The sequence below is a fragment of the Pyxicephalus adspersus genome, chromosome 10, assembly GCF_032062135.1.
Source record: "Pyxicephalus adspersus chromosome 10, UCB_Pads_2.0, whole genome shotgun sequence".
NCBI lineage: Eukaryota > Metazoa > Chordata > Amphibia > Anura > Pyxicephalidae > Pyxicephalus > Pyxicephalus adspersus.
The window spans coordinates 23609789-23630762 of record NC_092867.1 but is presented as its reverse complement, the minus strand read 5'-3'; the positions used below and the strand labels follow the sequence as shown (position 1 = coordinate 23630762).

The window sequence follows — 20974 nt, the reverse complement described above, 5'->3', positions numbered from 1 at the left end:
CTGCAGGGACCAAACATGGCCAGACAACAAAACAGCGAGAAATGCGCACCAAGCCTCGCTCTCACTCCGCTAAACTTTGTTAATATCTGTGTCTGTCAGCAAGGGGTAAAGAGTGCTGTGGGTGCCAACTTCATTATACAAGTAGTTGTTATTGAAAAAGGAAAAGTGTACCAAAAGGGAGTCTCAATATGTCTTGGTAAACCTAATTTGTGCCAAGCCTCATAATTTGACAATATATTAAAAAGAGGAAGAATAGGAGGCAGCGTATTGAAACAGGTAAAAACAATAACTTTTAATCAGCATAATATAAAGGTTCACATGGTAAACATAGCACATATTAGCAAAGGTCAATGGCTCATTCCACTCATTGTGTGAGGCCAATCATTGGGTGTCATATACTATTATGTTTACAGGATCAAGAACAAAAGTCTTAACCAGACGCGTTTCGCCTACTTTGACTTCCCCAGGAGATATGGAGACTTGAGAACTTGTACTAAAATTGTCAAACATTGTGTTCATCACAACTGATTCAGAAAAAGCTACTTAATAAACTTTTTTTCTAACAATCATGTTAGTAAGGCTTTTTGTCCCAAAATACATAAATCATAAGATATACAGCATAGATGTACATAGCGACATCTAAATGGTGTCCAAATATCTCTATTAGAATGTATAAATAGCAGATGTCTAAAAATATTTGAAGATAAGGTAAATGTTTTGTTTCACATAAACTCATAAGGTGACAGATTAATGTTTGGTTTCTGTTTAGGATATGTGAAATAAAGATGTATTATGTTCATGTTTTGTATAATCAGTGTGGTAATTTGAGCATATCTGGCTACAAAGGGTGTTGAATTGTAGTAACTTACAGGCTGGTGCTTGATACTCCAAGTGTGACAAAAATGATCAGAATTCACTATGGTATTGTGGTTTGGCTGCATAGGTAATGGATAGGTACCTGGTATAGATAAAAGGTGTTTATTAGAGGGTGACCCTAGGGTCAAATAATCTTGTTAAGCTAGTTGTTAAGCGTACCTAAACTCAAAATTTTCACTTTACACAAAAGGGTAGACAACCCTTTTATGCAAGGTAAAAATTCTGTTTGTGTTTTTTTTTAGGTGCAACTGCTCCCTAATAAACGAGAGCGCAGAGCCTCCCAGGATACCCAGCACGTAGGCCCGAAGACAATTGCCAACACAACCAGGATGGGACCCAATGGAAGAAACCTCCGGACCGATCGACTGCTCTGCGGGATTGAAGGTAAGTGTATTTTTTTTCTTTTGGGTAGTTTTTGGGTTTACTTCCTCTTTAAGGGTGAATAATTATTACTTAGATATAGGAAAGGTGCATTGTTTTTTGGGGATCTGGCTATGGTACATATAAGGAAAAAGACATTATTGAAATGTCAAAAAAAACACGAAATATAATCAAAGTTTAAGATTCATTTGTAGGTAAGTTAATAGATATAAGTCTATGTCTTTCCTCCTAAATCATATAAGCTCCAAATATCCTATCAGGGGCAGTATCATGATAGGATATTTGGAGCACACTTGTATGATTTGGAAGGTAAGACATAGACTTATATCCAATAACTTACCTACAAATAATCTTAAACTTTGATTATATTTCAAAAAAGCCATGAGCAGAAACTTTGATTAGCTTCATGGTCAGCAATCAGACATCAATATTGGCTTCCAATAAATGAAAAGTAAAACCTCATTGGCTTAGAAAGGCAACAGCTTCAGTTTTGTGCGCATTCTCTTTCCTCCAGGTTTAATATGTCTTCTGTAATCATTGGTAATAATCAAACAAATCATTTAAAGCGTTCCAGAAAATCCTATTTTATTAAAATCTACATATTATTGTTATCTGTAACATAAGGTTAGGAAGTGAGAACAGAAACACAATATTTTAGTAAATTAGGGAAGTTTTATAAACTCTATCAGGTTTTTATTGTTGTTTTTGTATGTGTCAGACAAATGTTACCCTTTGTTCTTCTGCAGGTACCGGCTCATGCCATTGTACATTATGGGTAGTGATTGGCACTAGCAAAATACAAGACTCAGTGCTCAACCCAGGTGGTTGGCAGCCCGTGTATTGTGACCCAACTCTTCAGTAACTATCCAAAAACAGCCGGGTGGTTACTGCAATATGCCGGGTGGTGCACCCGGCTAAAAGGGGCTGGGGAGAACACAGGGAGAATGATGAAAAATTAGGAAGAATAAGAAGAAGGAATTTGGCTGGGGTTAAACCATTCCATCACTAGGGGCTGGTTTGCTGTTGCCCCTTCTATCTACCTGTTGTTGCTCTCATTTACACCAAAGCAGATACAACTGATTCACAATCACTCCTGCTTCCTAACTGTAAAGATTGATATTCCAGTTTAATGGACTTACAGTTATACTGTGTTGGTAGAGTGCTCCCTTACTTAAGGAATATATACACAGCGCTGAGCACTGCGGGCCTGATTTATTAAAGCCCTCCAAGGCTGGAGAGGTTACACTTTCCACAGTGAAGCTGTGTGATCTAGCAAACCTGGAATGGATCTGGTGCAGAATTGAAAACAAATAGGAAGTTACTTGTAAGAAATCAATTCCAGGTTTGCTGGATAACCCACCTTTACTGTGGAAAGTGTATCCTCTCTAGCCTTGGAGAGCTTTATTAAATCAGGCCCTATATGTGCACACATTTTGGGTCTATATCTAATGGAGCCATTCGCCAGCGGCGGGTATTTCTAACAGGGAAAAATATCAGTTTTCTTGGAATATAATGTGTTCATCCTAGATATCTGTTTCGCCCCTGTGTCTCGGTTTCCCTTTGACCTGTCTTTGTCTATCCCCTGTGGCTGCGTCTCTATTTTCCCCTCTCAGTTGCACTGTGTGAACATTTCCAGGGCCGTTATATAGCTCTGGGATCAGATTCCTCACACTTCACCAGAGTTACAAATCCCATTTATAGAAGCTGGCTACATGTGACCTGCTCAGGAGAGGGGATAACATCCTGAGCCAGCAGGCACAGGAGAGCGCTGCCAGCAGGGCTGGACTGACTAGGTGAGAGAAGAACGGAAGCAGAAGGATCAGAGACACTCAAGCACAATTCTGACATTCTCAAGACACTCTGAGACAAGGACAGGGATTAGTAGGTAACCCTAACTACAGCGGAGGAAAGAAAAAGAGGAAATAACTGAGAACAGAACATCAAAGCTCTTCTGAACTTCCTTATATGTGTTTGAAGGGTAAGAAACATCTGTGTGTTGCTATTTTATTATACTGCAAATATGGCAGAATTATGGAGAAAATGCTGCAAGGACGGAGGCTCTGCCAGGTGTAACACTAGGTTACATCGGCCCAGAAACTAAAAGCGAGGACCCATGAAATGACTAATATTTGCTATATAGATATTTTTGAAACAGCAGCCAAAATGTTTCTTTAAAGGATTGGATAAAATAAAGTAAGGTAACTCGTATGTTACAATAAATTGCTGTCGATGTACCTGTTCAGAAATTATCACTTTTTTCCTTTACAGTCATATTGAATAAAATTCCTCCAACAGGAACCCAAAGAGCAATAAACACTTTTATAAGTAGGGCTAGGAACACACATGCAATGGTTCTCATCGGCTCAGGGCTGATATCAGATGAGAATCTTGCGTGTATACAGGGCTTGTTGTCCATCGTCCGAACGACTGTCCTGGCGGATCCAACGATGGACGATGAACAATCGTAATAGAAGTGAAGGGGGGGAGAGTGCAGCAGGGTGCCGCTCTGTCGTTCTCCCCCCTCCCCTCTCCATAGAGCAGAATGGTGATGTATGTACAGCACTCGTTCATGCATCGTGTAGTAGTTAGTTGTTGGAAGGGATCGGTAAAGACTAATATTGCATGTGTGTACATAGCCTAAGGAAGGGTCAAAGTGTTGGAGGTTTATGGCAGTGTCCAGATTGGACGCTTTAAGCAACTGAGGTTGGCAATTACTAGGCAGGGCCTATAGAAAATGTGGGTGGTTTAATATAGGCACAGTGCATATGGTATAAATATATGTAGGGTTTTCATCATAAACTAAGGGTTTTAATTGCTAATTTAATTGATAATTATAGCTAAGCAGAGGCATAACTAGAAATCTGTGTCCCAGCAAAACTTAAGAGCGGTTCCCCTAGTAAAACATAAAAAGCCTCCATTCCCAGGCTCGTGATGAACTGAAGCACAACGAAGTGGTGACCTCCATGCAGCTGCAGCTGTCTATATTCCGGGAGGTGATCTTCACCTGCTTGGCTTTTCTTCTTAGTAGACTTCAAAGCTGGTTAGGTCCTGTCCCTGGTGCACATTGCAGTCCACCCTTCTGATCAGCACAAATACCCCATAACTGTAGGATAGGGTCTTGAGGACCAACTCATATATTGCATGGCTGCTTTTCACTGGGGTGATGATCTACTTCTTTTGTGGCTTTTTGCAGGCTGCACCAGTACTTATGTATATTCAAGTTGTTCTTCCAACAGCCACTATCAAAGGCAGCTGCAAAAGTCCAATAAGACCATCATTGTATTATACCAGCCATGCAACCTCTTCTTTCTGTGTATCTGTAGCATGTTGTAGTGCAAACAGTAGTTCTGTCTAGGGTTTGTTCTTGTAGGGTGACTGCATATTTCATAAACCTCAAAAGAATTAGAGAAAAGCCACTAATGTTAGCAGTGCTGGAGCCCGGGGGTCTATTCTGGTGCAATTGCAGGGATCACAGGGGTGATATTTATCCGCCTAACTTATACTATAACTATTTGTATATGGGCATCATGCTGAAATGTAGCAAGTAGATTACATATGAGATGTTGCATATATAACGTTTTTGTGTGTATTTCTTTTGACATAGCTAAACATAAGCAGTTGACAAAATAAAACACAACACAATGCTGTGCATTGCATGCAACAATAGGTACTTGAATTATAAGTGAATAATATTCCTTAAAATCCAACCAAAAATTCTAACACTGGATTTTAAATTCTTCAACTCTTCAACTTTTCTACTTTTTTTCAGTACTGAAATAATAGACTTGATCAATTTGGGCTCTCCAAGACTGTAAAAGATAGACTATCATAGAAAAACCTGGGTTATCCAGCAAACCTGGAATGGATTTCCTAAAATCATTTGCTAATATTTGGCAAAGGGTTTTTTTTGAAGAGCTTTAATAAATTAGACCACATCTGTGCAGTATACTCCAAAACACATGTTCTACATGAGATTGCTCATTATTTATTGAAAGTTAAAACAAGGTCAAAATATGACCCACTCACACTAAGGCATTGTTTTCCTTCTTCCACTGACTCCAGTGGTTAGGCACTATTTCCTCTCCTACTAACACTGTGGCATTTTATTATTCTCACTGACCACTGGCCATAATTTGACCCAACAAATTTTAAATGACCCAAAGGGCCTGATTTAATGAAGCTCTCCAATGCTGGAGAGGACATGCTTTTATTAGTGAAGCTTGGTGATCCAGCAAACCTGAAACAGAGCTGGTCCAGGATTTAAAACATTTGCTAACAAATTGCTAACTTTTAAGAAATAAATTCCAGGTTTGCTGGATCACCCAGCTTCACTGATGAAAGTGTATTCTCTCCAGCCTTGGAGAGCTTTATTAAATCAGGCCCAAAGAACTTACCCTTTGTTTAAAAACCTTTAGGAAACCCAGAGACTGAATAATTCAACCTTACCCATGCAAAACACCTAAAGCCTTACCCTGGGTTTTAAAGTTTCCTTGTATGACTGGTGCAACCATGTTACCGAACATGATAAACATGACAATGACAAAAAAACTGACCTTAGACTGTATTATGACCATATACTATATATACCATATACTTTGGTAGGGACATAGATTGTGAGCCCCTTTGGGAGTCAACTAATGGCAAGACTATGGTCTTTGTACAGTGCTGTGTAATATGCTGGTGCTATATTAATACTGTGTAGTAATAATGATAATAATAGGTGCCTGTACAGTTACTAAAATATGCCAATATTCCCTTATAGCCATCCACATTGACAGATTGTTGTTAAACCTTTCTACATTTTTCATATCAGGTATTCATATTCAGGTATCAGACTAGCCTGTATGCCATTATTTCTTTGTACAAAGGATTGGTTTTTATTTCAGGATATTTATTCTAGTATCTATAAAAAAAATGTAATGCTTGTTAAAAAAAAGGAGAGGAGAAAAATGAATTGGGTAAGATCTGTTTTGAAGTCAACTATCAGCCCAAATCTTTTGTCATACTAGTCAAATACAAAAAGTTTGATGGATCCATGAGTAATTTTATTGAGGTGCAAGCAGAAGAAGTGAACAACAGCTGCAGTACATGGCCCGAGGGCTGGGTGCTACCAGTGTACACACCACATATGCAAGAGAAGTCTTCTGCCTGTAATAAGCAAACAAATGTAGTACGACATTTATTCTTTAGTATTTATACCAAGCTGTTAACACAAAGGAGAAGGGGAACATATGGCATTAAATCAATGTAATATGTGTGTCATGCAAATACATTCTTTATTAAACAATTTTCTAGTGATTGTGAGCATGACTAATTACTCTTTACACTCCCAAATAATGATTTCATGCTCAGTTAAACAAAAAATACTTTTGGCTTTGTTTTCAATACAGTTCAGAGATGAACACTCTAAACACTTAAAGTTATTACAGAAGAGATGTCCGTCATGTAGAAGTCCAGAAGTGGAGGAGATTGTCTGTGCTGCAATAGAGAAAAGCATGACATCACAATTATGGGCAGGATTCTGTCTGGACCCCTTTTGTGCTTTGTTTTTTTGGCTGTTTGCATTTGGCTCAGTATTAATGCAGCCGGGTTAGGATTAGCTGCTGCGATCATGTTTCTGCTCTGCTGTCTGACAGTGCAGTGATATATTTAGTGCTCATATATTTTGAATACCACAGGCCCAAGAAAAAAAAAACAATATGTAATACCACTTTATACAGGATTAAAGTGAACCTGTGCTCATGCAAAATAAAGCAACTGGTTCATTTTATTCCATTTTGCTGCTCTTCACTTCCATACCTGCTGCCTGGCAGTCATCCAGTGTATAATGCAATAAGTTATTGACTTCCCCACCTAGTTTTTGCTTATTGTTCTGATACATGGAGTTAGTACATGTAGAATGAACACATTATACCATATTGCTATAGTCTAGGTACAACCAGATGAAAGACAGGCCAACACACTCCATAGCTAAGCCTTGCCTCCTTCATCAGGAATTGAAGCACAATGAACAGTGTTGTCAGACTTTGTAGTGAATAAATTGCTATATGCTGTTTCAAGATTGTTGAAAGTTTATCAGCAGCTGATTGTAGCAGTACGGGTTGAGCCTCCATATTCAGGCCTATCCAATATATGCTTTGCCCTTCACCAGGTGAAGAAATCATGGGAAAAATGAGGGGAGTGGGAAATTAAAGTAGACATAAACCCAATCATTTATTTTATTAAGATGTTGGTGATTGTTAGAGAGGAAGTTAAGGATTGTAGGGAAGCTTTATTACAATTATTATTTCACAGTATTTGTAAAGTGCCAACATATTACACAGCGCTGTACAAAGTCCAAAGTCATGTCACTAACTGTCCCCCAAAGGGGCTCACAATATAATGTCCCTACTATAGTCATGTGTCTTTATTACAGTCTAAGGTCAATGTTGGGGAAAAGCCAATTAACCTAACTGCATGTTTTTGGATTGTAGGAGGAAACCCACGCAAATGGGAGAACCTGTAAACTCCATGCACATAGTGTCCTGGCCCAAACTGGGAAAGGCCAGAGCAAAGGCCAGAGCACTAATCTCTGAGCCACCGTGCTGCCCATAGTATTCAGTTAATGCAGCCATAGGTGCAACAACCATTCTCATATGTGTCCATGTCAGAACACATTGGAAAGGCATGGTTTACTCCTGCAACTATCTAGTGAACTAATTCTTATTTCTAGAGATCCAATTAGTCTTTTGCAACCCTTGGACAAGTAGAAAAAGTGGTTATGGGTGTTTGTGGTAGATCCTACTAAAATCCTACTTGCAGCATCCAACGGTCGTCTGTCTATTCAACACAAGTATATCTCTGCCTATCTATCACCTGGTAACTGCTAGGACTACAAAGCACGGTTGGAAGCAACTGCATTTACTTGTTAAGTAACTTAATTAAGTTGTTCTGTCTCACAACTGTCTATGTGAACAAACCCCAAAGCTGTCAGATTAATGTGTCTGGAAACAATCTTTCATGTTCATTTCCAGTGACAAGAAAATGAATGAGCGCTGTAAACTAAGCATCATTCTGTTCTATGGAAAGATGAGGAGGGAGAATGAGTGAGCAAGTGCTTGGCACAGCAGTCATTCCTTAATGCCCGTTCATTAATTGGTCATGGTGAATTGATTACGAACAGTGGAGGACTGTATGTATGAATGTATATAGCTTAGTAAAGCAAATATTAAAAGGTCAAGTTAAATCTGAATAACAGCACCCAAGTGTTGAGCTTTAAGTCCACAATCTACCAAAACACCCAAATCCTTCTATGTTATTAATTGACCCAGTTTCATCAGATTGTATAATACATGCATGTTTTATTCCCCAAGTGCACACGTTTACAGGTATTGTCTATATATATATATAGTAGATATATATATAGTATATATATGTATAGTAGAAACACTTATCCTGCTAAAGGTTCTTTGTCAAGATGTGCCAGTAATTAAAATTTAGCCCTCATGGGGACTGTAAATAGAAAGCAGTGCAATGTTTTTCAACCCTTCTTCAGAGTTCTTTAACCTCCCTGGCGGTATGATTATTTTGTTTTTTAAATATCAAATCAGTACATTTGACATTTAAAAATACTTCCAATTTTAAATTTCCCACCGGAATGCCCCCCCCGACGCACGCACACCACCCGCATACATGTTGCATTCCCAGCCGGCATCTGCATCCCCTAGCCTCGTGTCTCACATGCCAGGATGCGAGGCTAAGGGACACAGATGCCGGGCATCACCAACGGGACACGGTCAGGCATCACCTAGTGGACCTAGATGCCGCAGACACGTGAGGACCAGGTAAGCCCTCAATTCCACCCTGGGTATGGCTCAGGGTTACCGCTTTCTGTAAAGAAATTTCACCCCGAGCTACACTCTGGAATACCGCCAGGGGGTTTAAGCAATGATCCATTTGTACCACTGACACCAATGATGTTTTTGGCTATCTGTAAGGATGACCTTCTTCCCACTGACCACTACACCAATATACTGTGAACTGTGGATTTAGTAATTATAGAAGGGGTTCCCTAGGATCTGAAACTTATTTCAAGGGTTCCCCCCATGTTAAAAAGGCTGAGACAGAAGAAGTGTTATGTACCATTATTAATATGATTTGTCAATACATTTTGGTTGCATTACAATACAGTATATACCATGTATGATTACTGCACCATCCTATCCTCCATAGGAATGCAGAGTTACAGATATGCAGAATGTCCTCACTCGTCACATCGTATTGAAGTATAATGTTTGAGGGCTTCGTGTGACACCCGTGTAGTCTAATGTACATATCACAGCAGCTGGAAAATGACTTACTGAGACCTGGCAGGGTTAGTACATGGATACAGAGTTACTCAATGACACATACAATAGTTATGTCAGTAAAAGCGTTCATGGTAGAGTCACAAGGCTAAGTGACTAGATTTGTTTTTTTTAGATGTCTTAGCTGGTAATGCTCATCAGTGTTCACATTAATGTTTACTTTCTGCTCAGCTTAAAATCAATACATGCCAATTTTTTTTTGGGGTGAACCCTATTCCAGGCCCCTTGGGGTTCCGAATTGGGGACACAAAAATATAAAAGTATTAACGGATTAAGTTTAACTCCAAATTACTTAAATGTTCCATTTCCTTTAAACCCTTTATTTTGATGGCCGTTTTTTTTGGTTTATTAAGGTCGGTGGCAATTGCCTAGGGAAGTTAGTCTTAAAGATAAAAGGAAGGTCTGTTTTTCCCAATGTTCCATGGGGACAAAAAAAAGATCTAAATGGTTTGTGGGTGTTTATGTATATATGTGATACTTCCCCCACCTTCTAGATTGTAGGCTCTTCGGGGCAGGGTCTTCTCCTCTTCTTGTGTCACTGTCTGTATCTGTCTGTCATTTGCAACCCCTATTTAAAGTACAGTGCTGCGTAATATGTTGGCGCTATATAAATCCTGTTTAATAAAAATAATCATAATAATAATTGTACTTTCTAAAAATAAATTTGCTGTAAAATGATTTGTGCTTAATTCAATGCAATATGTCTTGAAATTGTCTTGGAGAACACCTAACAACAAATGGCATTATGGCCATCAGGCGTAGGTCTATATTGCTATATGTAAACATTATATACATAAACGCCCACAAACCATCTAGATCTTTTGTTAGGCCCATGGTAACATTGGAAACATCAGACTTACGTTTATGCAGTTTATAAAGTGGGATAAATACGGCCAGCAGTTTTCCATGTCCATGGGGCAGTGGTTGGTGTCCTGTTATGATGCCCCTCATTGCATGTTGAGGCAGCACAAAAAAACTTTGTAAATTGTAGTTGACTTGCCCCAATGTGTTAAGCTTGTCAGATGTTTTGGTTTTAGTTCACATGTATAAATACCCTCAGGACAGAAATAAATGTGAACCAACCCATACAGATAAAAAAAAGCTAACAAAAGGGGATTGTTCTGTCTTCTGTCATATTGAACCCAGGAAATATCCATTAAGGTGTGTACAGTTGTTTTTCTAACAGATACAAACAGAATTTATTTCTAAAATATTTTTTCTTTATGCAAATATTTTGTTTTCTAAGTGTAAGAGATTTTAAAACATATATGTATAAGGAAACCTGAGATTCATGTAGGATTTCTAAATGACTAATTCTTGAGAGTTTTACAGCATATTTCAAAAAGCAATAAAAATTTAACAGCTCACCCAAGGGCCCTTTGCTGGAAAGCTGCTACAGACAAGACCCTTACCAATCAAAATGGACACAGGCTGTACCATGTTATAATGGAAAAGAGCAGGAACAAAGAGATAGGAATACATCATACCCATGTTGTTTCAATAGAAGAACATTACTTTATACAAGCGTTAAACATAAACCTGCCACCTTGTAGCAGAACAGAGTAATATATGAGAATGTTTGTTGCACCTATGCCTGTATAAACTGCATACAAAACCTCTGACATCGACATGCTGAAGCTTGAGAGAACAGGGTGTAAGTTTGCAATAAATTTAAATATTCAGAATTCATTAAAATGATTGCTGCCATGGGGGGCCTCTTCCAGGTTGCATAGAATGTCGTGCTCTGTCCCTTGTAGTGTATATAGTTCTATGCCTTGCCAGTGGCGAGTAGTTTGCAAATCACAAGGTGAGAGCTAAAGAGGACTTAACTTGGAGATAATCACAACCAAGTGGGCCTTTTGGGGTTGGGACAGTTTTCTGTTAATTAAAGCAAAAAGCTGTGCTGCAGCACCATAATAATTGGTGGCCATGGTGGAAGGCGAGTGTTTATAACACATCCTATCACATACATATCGAAAACGTACTTTATAAGCTCAATACGATCATCTCTGTAAAAATAACACAGGCTCACTTAAATAAAATACTGTACCATTATCACAAATAATTATTTTCATTTAATCTAATGAACACAACACATTACATTTTTTTATTAATGACTTTTGGTGAAGTTCTGCAGTTCATCATTTAACATTTCATAGATGGAAAGAAGGTTGATGCCAAAAGTGCCTCTGCTCCCAGCCCAGTCCTACCCTGCAAAAGGGTGCCGTCATGTAGGTGTGCACAGGGTAGCATAATATCTAAACATAACTCTGCTTATAAGAGCTTATACAAATAAATGGAACTTTAATTTCAGATATTGTAATGAAAATGATGGGCATCTAGATATATTACCACATTTCCCAAACTCACCAACTATATTATCTTTGAGGTTGAGCTAGTGATAGACTCATTCCCATTAAAACAGGATGCTTTTGCATGGTGGAAAGCACTTTATTCATGTGTAATGTATTCATGTGTAATCCCTACACCTATCAGTTGGTCTTTTCTGTTTAAAAGTTACAACTTTTTAAATCAAGTTGAAGCCCCATTGTCAGAACTGAAGCTTAAATAGCATCAGTTATGAATATTGGTCCTTGTAAAAGCACAGAAGTGGCACAGAAAGTACATCTTCAAGGTGAAAGTATTTGAACTGCAACCCATTTAACTGGCACCGACCCTGACAACATGCCTATATTTCTACTAACCAGTGTCTTTATAAACTTGGTCAATCTTAAACAGTTGTTACTGGAACATGTCTCTCCCTTCAAAGACCTTTGATATCTCCTGATCCACTGAGAACTTAAAATTCTTGCTCTCTGATTGGCAGGGGAAAGCCGTCCCCATTTAACCTCTAGTGCCGGAGATCGCACACTGAGCTGATCAATGTATGAAGCTGGCCCTGCATTCATTAATCAGCACAGCCCGCAATCTTTTTTTTCCAGGCTCGATCGGCAAATTTACACCAGCCATTTTCGCCTACAATTTCGGTAAGCGAGAATGGCCGAATTCGCTGCGAGATTGAGTTTTAAAAACTCACTCGCTCATCCCTATCCAGGACAAAGAACATTAAATCTCTCCTGTAGGGATGCAGACAGAAATAAATCCCAAATGTGTTTTTTTAACCCTTCCCCATCAAAAACCTAAAATGTTTTGATTAGTTTAGATACACGTCATTTTTAAGACTAAATGCCATTTCAGTGTAATATTCTCAGGCATCGCAGTTTTATTAGGTGACAGGTGATCCATAGTAAATTAGGAGTCTGGGCTCTGCAGGGCGGGTGCCAGCAATGTGTGTTTAGCAGGTTTGGTGTTATGATGGGCGGGCCTCAGGTAATAGATGTATTTTACCTGTCTGTGTGGGAGGAAGAGAAAGCTTTACATTTCTACAAGTACAGTCTGGAATTTTATGCAACGTATTACTGCTGTAAGTATATGACAGCTGCAGGAACTTCACATATGGAACACGGAACTTTAATACAGTAAGAAGGGCCTATAAAGCAACAAGTTTGTATTGCATTTTGCCCTGGAGGAGGCACTCTGGATATTTTGGAAAGATATAAGCATGTTTTTTTTTACATGCTTGAAATTGTATGCTTATCCTATCAAGAATTAACTGCAAGAGCTGTAAGTAAATGATGGAGGAAAACAAAATAGCTTTAGTAATAAAATGCATAGGAGAATATCCAAAGAGCCATCTTGGGGCATTGCCAGCCAAAACAATGGCAACTTAGTTATCAGTATGTAACCAAACTAGAAAGCTGACCCTAAAATGTCGGCACCTCAGAGCTACCTGTAAGGGTCCATAGTCCATATAAGAAAATCAGATTTGCCACTTGTCAGCTGTGATCTGAATAGATGAAATGTAAACAACAAACATAATACAAGATATAGAATAGTATTCCTAAATGTGATAGCAATTTTCTTTATGTTTTTGTAGGTTTTTAATACATGATGCTATACTAGTACAAGATGGGTAATGACAACAGCCATAATAAATCCGAACCTCAGGTAAGACATTCTTTTACTCTAGGGCAGATATTTGGGTAATTGTTTCTTGATGTCACTAGAAGTTTTGTATACACTTTGTTCTTTGTATTCTTTGTGTATACAGCATTGTAAATAAATTTGTATAAACAGCATTGTAAACTGAAGTCCATAAAGGAAAGAAATCATTATTAACCCTATAGAAGTGTTTTATATATTATAGACAGAGTCTAATGAGCTGAGTCAGACTTTTTTTTATAGATATTTAAAGTTGGATACTTCAGTGGTGAGATTTTCCTGCAATCATTTCCATCTAGGAGCTTTGAGAGTCATGCCTACCTTTTTATGGACCAGCTCTTCCTGTTCATCTTATTAAAAAGTCAATAAATATAAAAAGAGAAGCTTTTTTGAAAATATTTTACTCCTAAGGGACCCTTCAAATATTTTCAAGTCTAAAAGAATCCCTACTAAAAACAATAAAATCAACATGGGTGATTTGGAAATTCCCCTTATATTGATTGTCATTGTAAAGTAGAATGGTGGTCAGGATGATTTCCTTATAGACTGCTAACATGATCATTAGTGTTATGTATGTGTCTCTGCCAAATGGTGTTATACCTGGAACTTTGCAGGCACTATTAGAAAGAAGAACAGTCAGCCACAGCTTAAGGAACCCCTGGAAACCTCTAAGTTTCATGTTATCCTAGTTAAAAATGACTGATAAAGGGAATATGAATCTCTTATGCACATCAGGTGTGTAGACTCCTGGGGGTGATGCTCCAGAATTTACCATAAGCAGATCTCAAACCATTGGTGGTTTAGAGATGTAGCTCAGTCCCCTCATCCAGTCTTCATAATATTGGTAGTTCAGTGGTGTGTTACAATGTGTATATATCCCCAAATTCAGAATGTAGATGCTGCAGCAACTGCTGCTCCATGCAGGTAAACAAAGTTGGTGCAATAGTCTTAACAACTTGTGGGTCTGTAGTTTAGTCAATTCATCCCATTGTGACCCTATAACATGAGGGATGATTTAACTCAGTCCCCTCTCTTTAGACCTCTTCAGTGGTGTACCCCAGTTCTTTATTCCAGACTTCATACCAGCAGTGGTGCAGAGGTGTACCTCAGTCCTCCCTACCTAGATCTCATAACATGTTGGTTGGATGGTGTACACCAATTCCCCCTATCCAGACCTCCAGACCACCAGTAAGCAATATTGCAAGATATATTGAATCAATTGGGGTTATTGCTAATTTGGGGGATTTTCTGTTTGTGATTTAATGCTTAAAGGTTTGTTTTCATACACAGGAGTGAAACCTGGCCTTTGGGAGGGATCTACCTGTTCAGCAAAAATGCAGCAACTCTTGGTCTATAAAACATGTGCACCAACAATTCCTGTCCTAGGAGGGAGTGCTCTGTCTTTTGTTCCAACATGTAGCTGCAACATCTGAATTCTGGGTGTGGGGTTATTTTTAACACTCTAATACACAGTTAGCAAAACTTATAGTTGTTTGATGCCAGATAATCATCTTGATTATTAGAATTTGGTGGATGGGAACCTGCAGTAGGAACTGGTCCACATTTCTGCTTCCATAAAAAAAACGACCATAGCATTGAGCTGACACTCTGCCATGACACTCAGCACAAGCATAGTCTCCTATATGGCCTGACAGTGGGGTTCACTCTGCAGGTTTTCAATCTGGTCTGTTATTATAAGTATTAATGAGCAACATTCGAAAATTTTTTATGTGATAACTGTTTTTTTTCCATTATTGATATTTAACACAAACCAGAACTTATCACTACTTTATAAGGACCCATAGAGCACATTTTCTGTTGATTGACACTTTATAATTTAGTGGTGTACATCTGCAATATAATAAAATGCTACTTTAAAATAATAGTTGCAGCTATAACTAAAGGTTGTGAGTGCTCAACAAGTAGGTATGCCTTTCAAGCTAATAGAGCTTCTGATTGCCACTTTAGTGGTATTACCTTACCTTTCTTTCTCCACTTTAGAAGCCTGATTGTTAGAGAACACAACCTGTTCCCATTTTAATAAATACGGCATTACAAAGGTAGTGATCAGGTTTCTGAAAGTGGAGAACATTTTTCTGTGTTCCACTATTCAACCTGCCCATCCCGCATACATATGATTGTGAGCAGGCAGGTTCTTTATTGTGGAAGAAACAGGCAATGTCCCTTCTGCATTAAAATAAACTCTCTTACCTGTTCAGAAGTTTAAAAAATAACACTCAACTCCCCTCTGGGCCCTGGCATTTTCACCTGTTTTCTGCTGGCTCCAGGATCAGCCATATGGGTTGGCCAGGCCATAAGAATAAAACTCCTAAGCCTGCACCCAGCAGCATTCTCAACAACCAGGGTACTCTAGCATTATACATTGGCCTGGCTATATGGAAAATAAAAACCCAAACAGGCAGGTGAGTTTATTTTATTTGCAGAATGGACTTTGTACGGTATTGTTCTGCTTTAAGGTGTAACTCCAGCTAATGTTGTCACCAGTAGAGCAAATGAGGCTTATTTTCAATAGCATAGCAAGCAGCCATAATTGAAAACTTGAATGATATGTTAAGTCATTTCAAATTGAAAAACAAAGCAGGGTTGCACTTTGACATATATATATACATATATATATATATATATATATATATATATATATATACTGTGCATGCTGCTGGGGGCGCTGTGTGTTCACAAATGGTGACTTTTTAGTATAGCGCCACTTAGTGTAAGAAAGGTGCAGCGCAGGATTCTAAAGGGGAGTAGAAGTGATATTGTGAGGGAAGGGGTAGTAGTATTATACAGCACACAAGCACGTGGTGGCTGACAGCAGAAGGGGATTGTAAATACATAGACATATACATAACTTTTACTATATATCTACTTATAGCCAGAAACCACCACTGGAGTCAATCACAGTTCATCATCATTGCCTGATGAGGACATCCAGGAGGTGAGTAGTTTCTTCTTTCTTAGATATCATTATCATATAGTATCTATAGATATCATAGATTGAATATATTCTTTTAGAAAGTAATACTTCCTTTGAGATTTCTGCTACTTTCAGAATCTAAATCAGCAAATGTAACTTTGTAAACCAAAAATGAATATTGGTCATGTTTTAGTTTTGCTATTCTAGAAAAATTAATGTTGAGTGGTTTTTAGATTTCTTCTTGTTCATTGTAGTAGCAATGTTTTCATTCAGTTTGATTATAATTTTTTTAATATATATATATAGACTGTAATATATTGTGATTGATGTTCTGATCCAGTCTATTTAATTTATTAGATGTTGGAAATATTCAGTGAATGTAAAAAGGAAACTTGCATGAATTAGTCTACTAATATCAGTGTTAGCTTTTTAATGTACAGCGCTGCGTAATATGTTGGCGCTAAATAAATCCTGTTTATTAATAATAATAATAATAATAATAATAATGATAATAATAACAATAATAAAAAAAGTTTATTATACAAAAACAGCATTCATTTTCATCTTCAAAGCTGACTTAGTTGTAAGTTGAAATGATTGTTCAAAATGATCAGTTAATGGGAATTTGATTAGAATAATAAATTTATTGTTTTATTGTAAGATCAGATTTATGTGGGTATGGCCATACAAGGGATCTCAAGCAGACCTTATTTGGCTGGACTGTCCTTTTTTAGATGTCAGTCCCTCTTTTCTCTTCATTCTTTTACATCTGATGTACAAAATTGTATAAATAAATGTTATCCATAGAAAAACAGAGAGGAAAGATTTCTATAGTCCTGTCCTAGGGAGACAATACGATTTATATAAAGATATAGTGCAGTGATCACCCAGGATGGGAACTATGCTACTGGAAGGATAACCCTATATTAAAATAAAAGAATAAAAGATCCTGAAACTACTAGCAAATATATCACCACATGTAATGACTGGTATATTGCTATATATTACATTTCATGGGTATTACGTTTCTAACTTTTGCTCCAACCTTCAGATGCTACTAGCAAGGCGTAGTATGGGTAGATTTGAGTGATCAGTGTTTGTACATTTTGGTCAGTGTAATTGAGGGTTTGGGCACTGTGAGCTTTGCCTAAATATGGTGTCTTGAAAGTTTGGGAAAGCGTGAGAAAGAGTTTGAAAGTACTGGCAAGGACACTCTTTTTTAAAATAAGGACCTGTCAGTATGGAATGAATACTTGCTTGCTCCATTGCTAACACTTTTCTGTGGCTGTTGAAAAATCTTCTGTATCCCACATTCGTATAGGTGTGTTGGATACCTGCATCACCTTCTGTGGGCTGCTTTTCTAATTGCCAGAAACAATTGTGCCGCTGTGCCCATAGTTCAATGTTCACACTGGCGCTGAGATTTTGGTGCATTTATTATTATAACTCTACATGTAGCTTTCGCCCACAGCAGCTTCATAAAGAATACCTAGGGGTTACTAGTACCGCTTACTGTCACTAGCTGTCAAATGTGCATGCGCTGGTTCTTTAATACCCAGCACTGTGGTGTGAGTGACCTTGCAGCTGGCAGAGTGCCAGCCACAGGGAGCCGCATGGGATCAAATGGTCCTGAAGCAGGTCTGAACCCAACCTTATTGTGACGTATTGTGAAAGAGCCACAGCCCGCAGAAGTGACCAGGTATTCAATAGTTTCATAGGAATTTTTGGACAGCATAGTTCTTTAAGCGAGGTAAATATTAATTATTTTCTATATTATTCCTATTTTCTTAAAAAATAAATGTCAATTTAGTGTTAAAATCAGTGCGTGGTCTAAATGTGTACATGGTTTTAAGCAAAGTTCAGAGCACATTTCTATTTAAAGGGATTTTTGTTATGTTTATGGTTTACATAATATTATGTATTATTAATGTTTATTAAATACTAATTGTTATACCAAACATACTAGGTAATCATTTTATTTATTATATTTTTATATTATTAACTTGGGGAAGTTGCTTGGAAAACAAAGATGCACATTTAGATAATAATGGCAGTAAATGTACATTCTGAAAGGGAGGATTGAGCATGGAGACCCCTTTCATACCTGTGGTGGAAAACCATGTGGTAGGTCACGCAAGTGCATAAAGAAATGCTGCTGCATGGCCAAGAGCAACATGCCACTGACTTTCTGGGTCTCAACTGGATCTGCAATATGCTGCAATGGCATGCAAAAAAAAAAAAAGTGGTTCTTTACTGCTTCCGTTCATTTGAGAGCTTTCCCAACCTTTTGGATGTTACAAACCACTAAATTTATGGACTCCTGGGGAGCCATGTGTCACTCAAAGAGTGATGTCATGATGCCAGAACCAGCCCACCACCCTGAGCCTGTGATCCATACGGGAGACATAGTCTGCTGCTCTGGTCAGTGCCCGCCCAAGCGGGGTCCTTCTCCTGACCCTGCTGGGAGGTGCACCGGCCAGAGCTGCAGACCACCAAAATTTGGGGACCGCTGCTACAGTTTACCAAGGGTCTGAAATGTCCCTAAAGTAACACAAACCATGGGGTATATTGCAGAGGGATACATACTGTAGTTATTATAAATCTATTATAAAACACCGTTTTTTGTGTAAAATAGAGAGAATCCAAGGCACTGGTAATATGTGCACCCCGCAAACATTGGGGTGCAGAAAACTGAGTTCATCCAATAGTAGAAATGAATCACTGCAGGAAACAGTGCCATAGAGCAGGAGTAATTCAAACAGGGCTGATTTTTCTTAGATAGGTGATATTCCCAAAAACAAGCTATATGATGGTGTGTGTTTAACAAGAAATCTATGATCAAAATATCACTATTAGGTGGTGTGTTCCTTAAGGAGTAAAAGTAAAACATTTGCTTCTTTTGACAACTGTGTAAGGCTGCTGAAGGAATACCATATCCGAAGAATGCATGGATTTATAGCCTCATTGGTTTACATTATAGCTTTAAAATATTGCCGAGATAGATTTTGTGAGATTTTGTATTTGCAAGCTCACACTGCTGTGGCTTTAGGATATATGTGAACTATGTACCAGTTGCTGTCTACAGCAGTTGCTACATTTATGTGACATATGGCCTTGGGCAAAAGAATCTTGGAATTTCTACAATATAGAAGACCCCTGGAGTGGTATGTCCAGCACAACACTATGTCCACTTATGGTGTATTTACTGGGAAGAAAGCTAAAAGCGTTTGGTTTTCTTTAGCAACTCATTAAAGTGCATGTGCCATTGTTATTTAAGACTTTTCCTAATCATCTCCTTTGAAAAAGTAGACACTTCTCTTACTGGTTTTAGAAGTATGGGCCATGCTGGGTTTAATACTAGTGACACTAATTTAAGCCCAACTAAAAAGTGAACTTTTATTAGCCGCGGATACCTCATATTCCTCATGTCAATGGCATGGGCTTCCAATGGCTTTACTATCATGATGTTGTCATGTAACTATTGCAGTATTCTGTTCTTCTCTATTAAGATTTGGCTGGAGAAGATTCCTTGGTACATGGACTTGCACACACATACTTGGACTAATTATTTTACCATGCGGATTTCTGTTACTTCATAAAAAAAAAAGTCATACAAGTTACCAGCATATTAAGAAGAACTCCAGCAACATCATGATGGCACCTCTTAAACTACAGTAGATGTGTTCATGACAGCTATGGTAGAGATTTATAGGGTGGCTCTGCAGGCCACACATCCCAGAACTAAGAGGTCCTCTTAGATTTTCCATGAAGACTAATCTAAAGTTAATGCCACATGATATCAGTGAAGGAGAAGGAAATTAAGCTCCTGGATGACCCCCACTATGCAAGAAATGTTAAAAAATAAACCCAAAGTTGGGATTGAATGGTTTATAGATATATCATATACCCCATTTTCAAGGAGTACATCTTCCAGTCTCATAATAGAAATACTGCTGTTGCTGACTTTCATAGATGAGAAGTTTTAATTTTACTTGATGCATGCCTGGTTCAGGTAATTAAATCAGAAATTACAGAGCATATGATCGGGCAACTGGCATTTTTTTTGTTGCTGTCCGCAGTTGTTGCCCCCTCATTTCTCTGAAGACAGGTGTCAATTCAAGTGTCAGCCCACATTTAAATGATATTGCAGATATAAATTAATACTGGTGGGATTACCATCTACAGAATTGTATGAAGTACACTGATGAGATTTTCCTGTCTGATCCTCTCTTGTGCCGAGTCCTAAATACCTTGCTGCACTTTGCAACATAAAATAAATGAAGAAACCAGCAGGTGGAGTAAGTTGAATTTGTAATCACAAGGGCCTCCGAGAAGAGCCCTTTAACCACAGGGAACTTTTTTTTTAAATTAAATTTGAAAAGGTTAAAATCCTAAAACACTTCAATTTTTTTCTTGGAGTGACAACAAGGTCAGA

General features: G+C 38.1%; 1 protein-coding gene across 5 annotated transcripts in view; it reads left to right on the top strand.

Annotated features, from left to right (window-relative positions):
- The first annotated feature begins 3061 nt into the window (after window positions 1–3061).
- Window positions 3062–20974, top strand: part of TACC2 (transforming acidic coiled-coil containing protein 2) — a 97770-nt gene continuing 79857 nt past the window's right edge. Inside the window, exons 1-3 of one of the 5 annotated variants that reach the window (XM_072424379.1) lie at window positions 3062–3235; window positions 13540–13610; window positions 16498–16560. In XM_072424379.1, the coding sequence (XP_072280480.1) occupies window positions 13572–13610; window positions 16498–16560 (102 nt within the window). In that variant the 5' untranslated portion in view covers window positions 3062–3235; window positions 13540–13571. The remainder of the gene's footprint in view (window positions 3236–13539; window positions 13611–16497; window positions 16561–20974) is intronic. The other 4 variants (XM_072424375.1, XM_072424377.1, XM_072424376.1 and 1 more) reach the window with 4 other exon arrangements.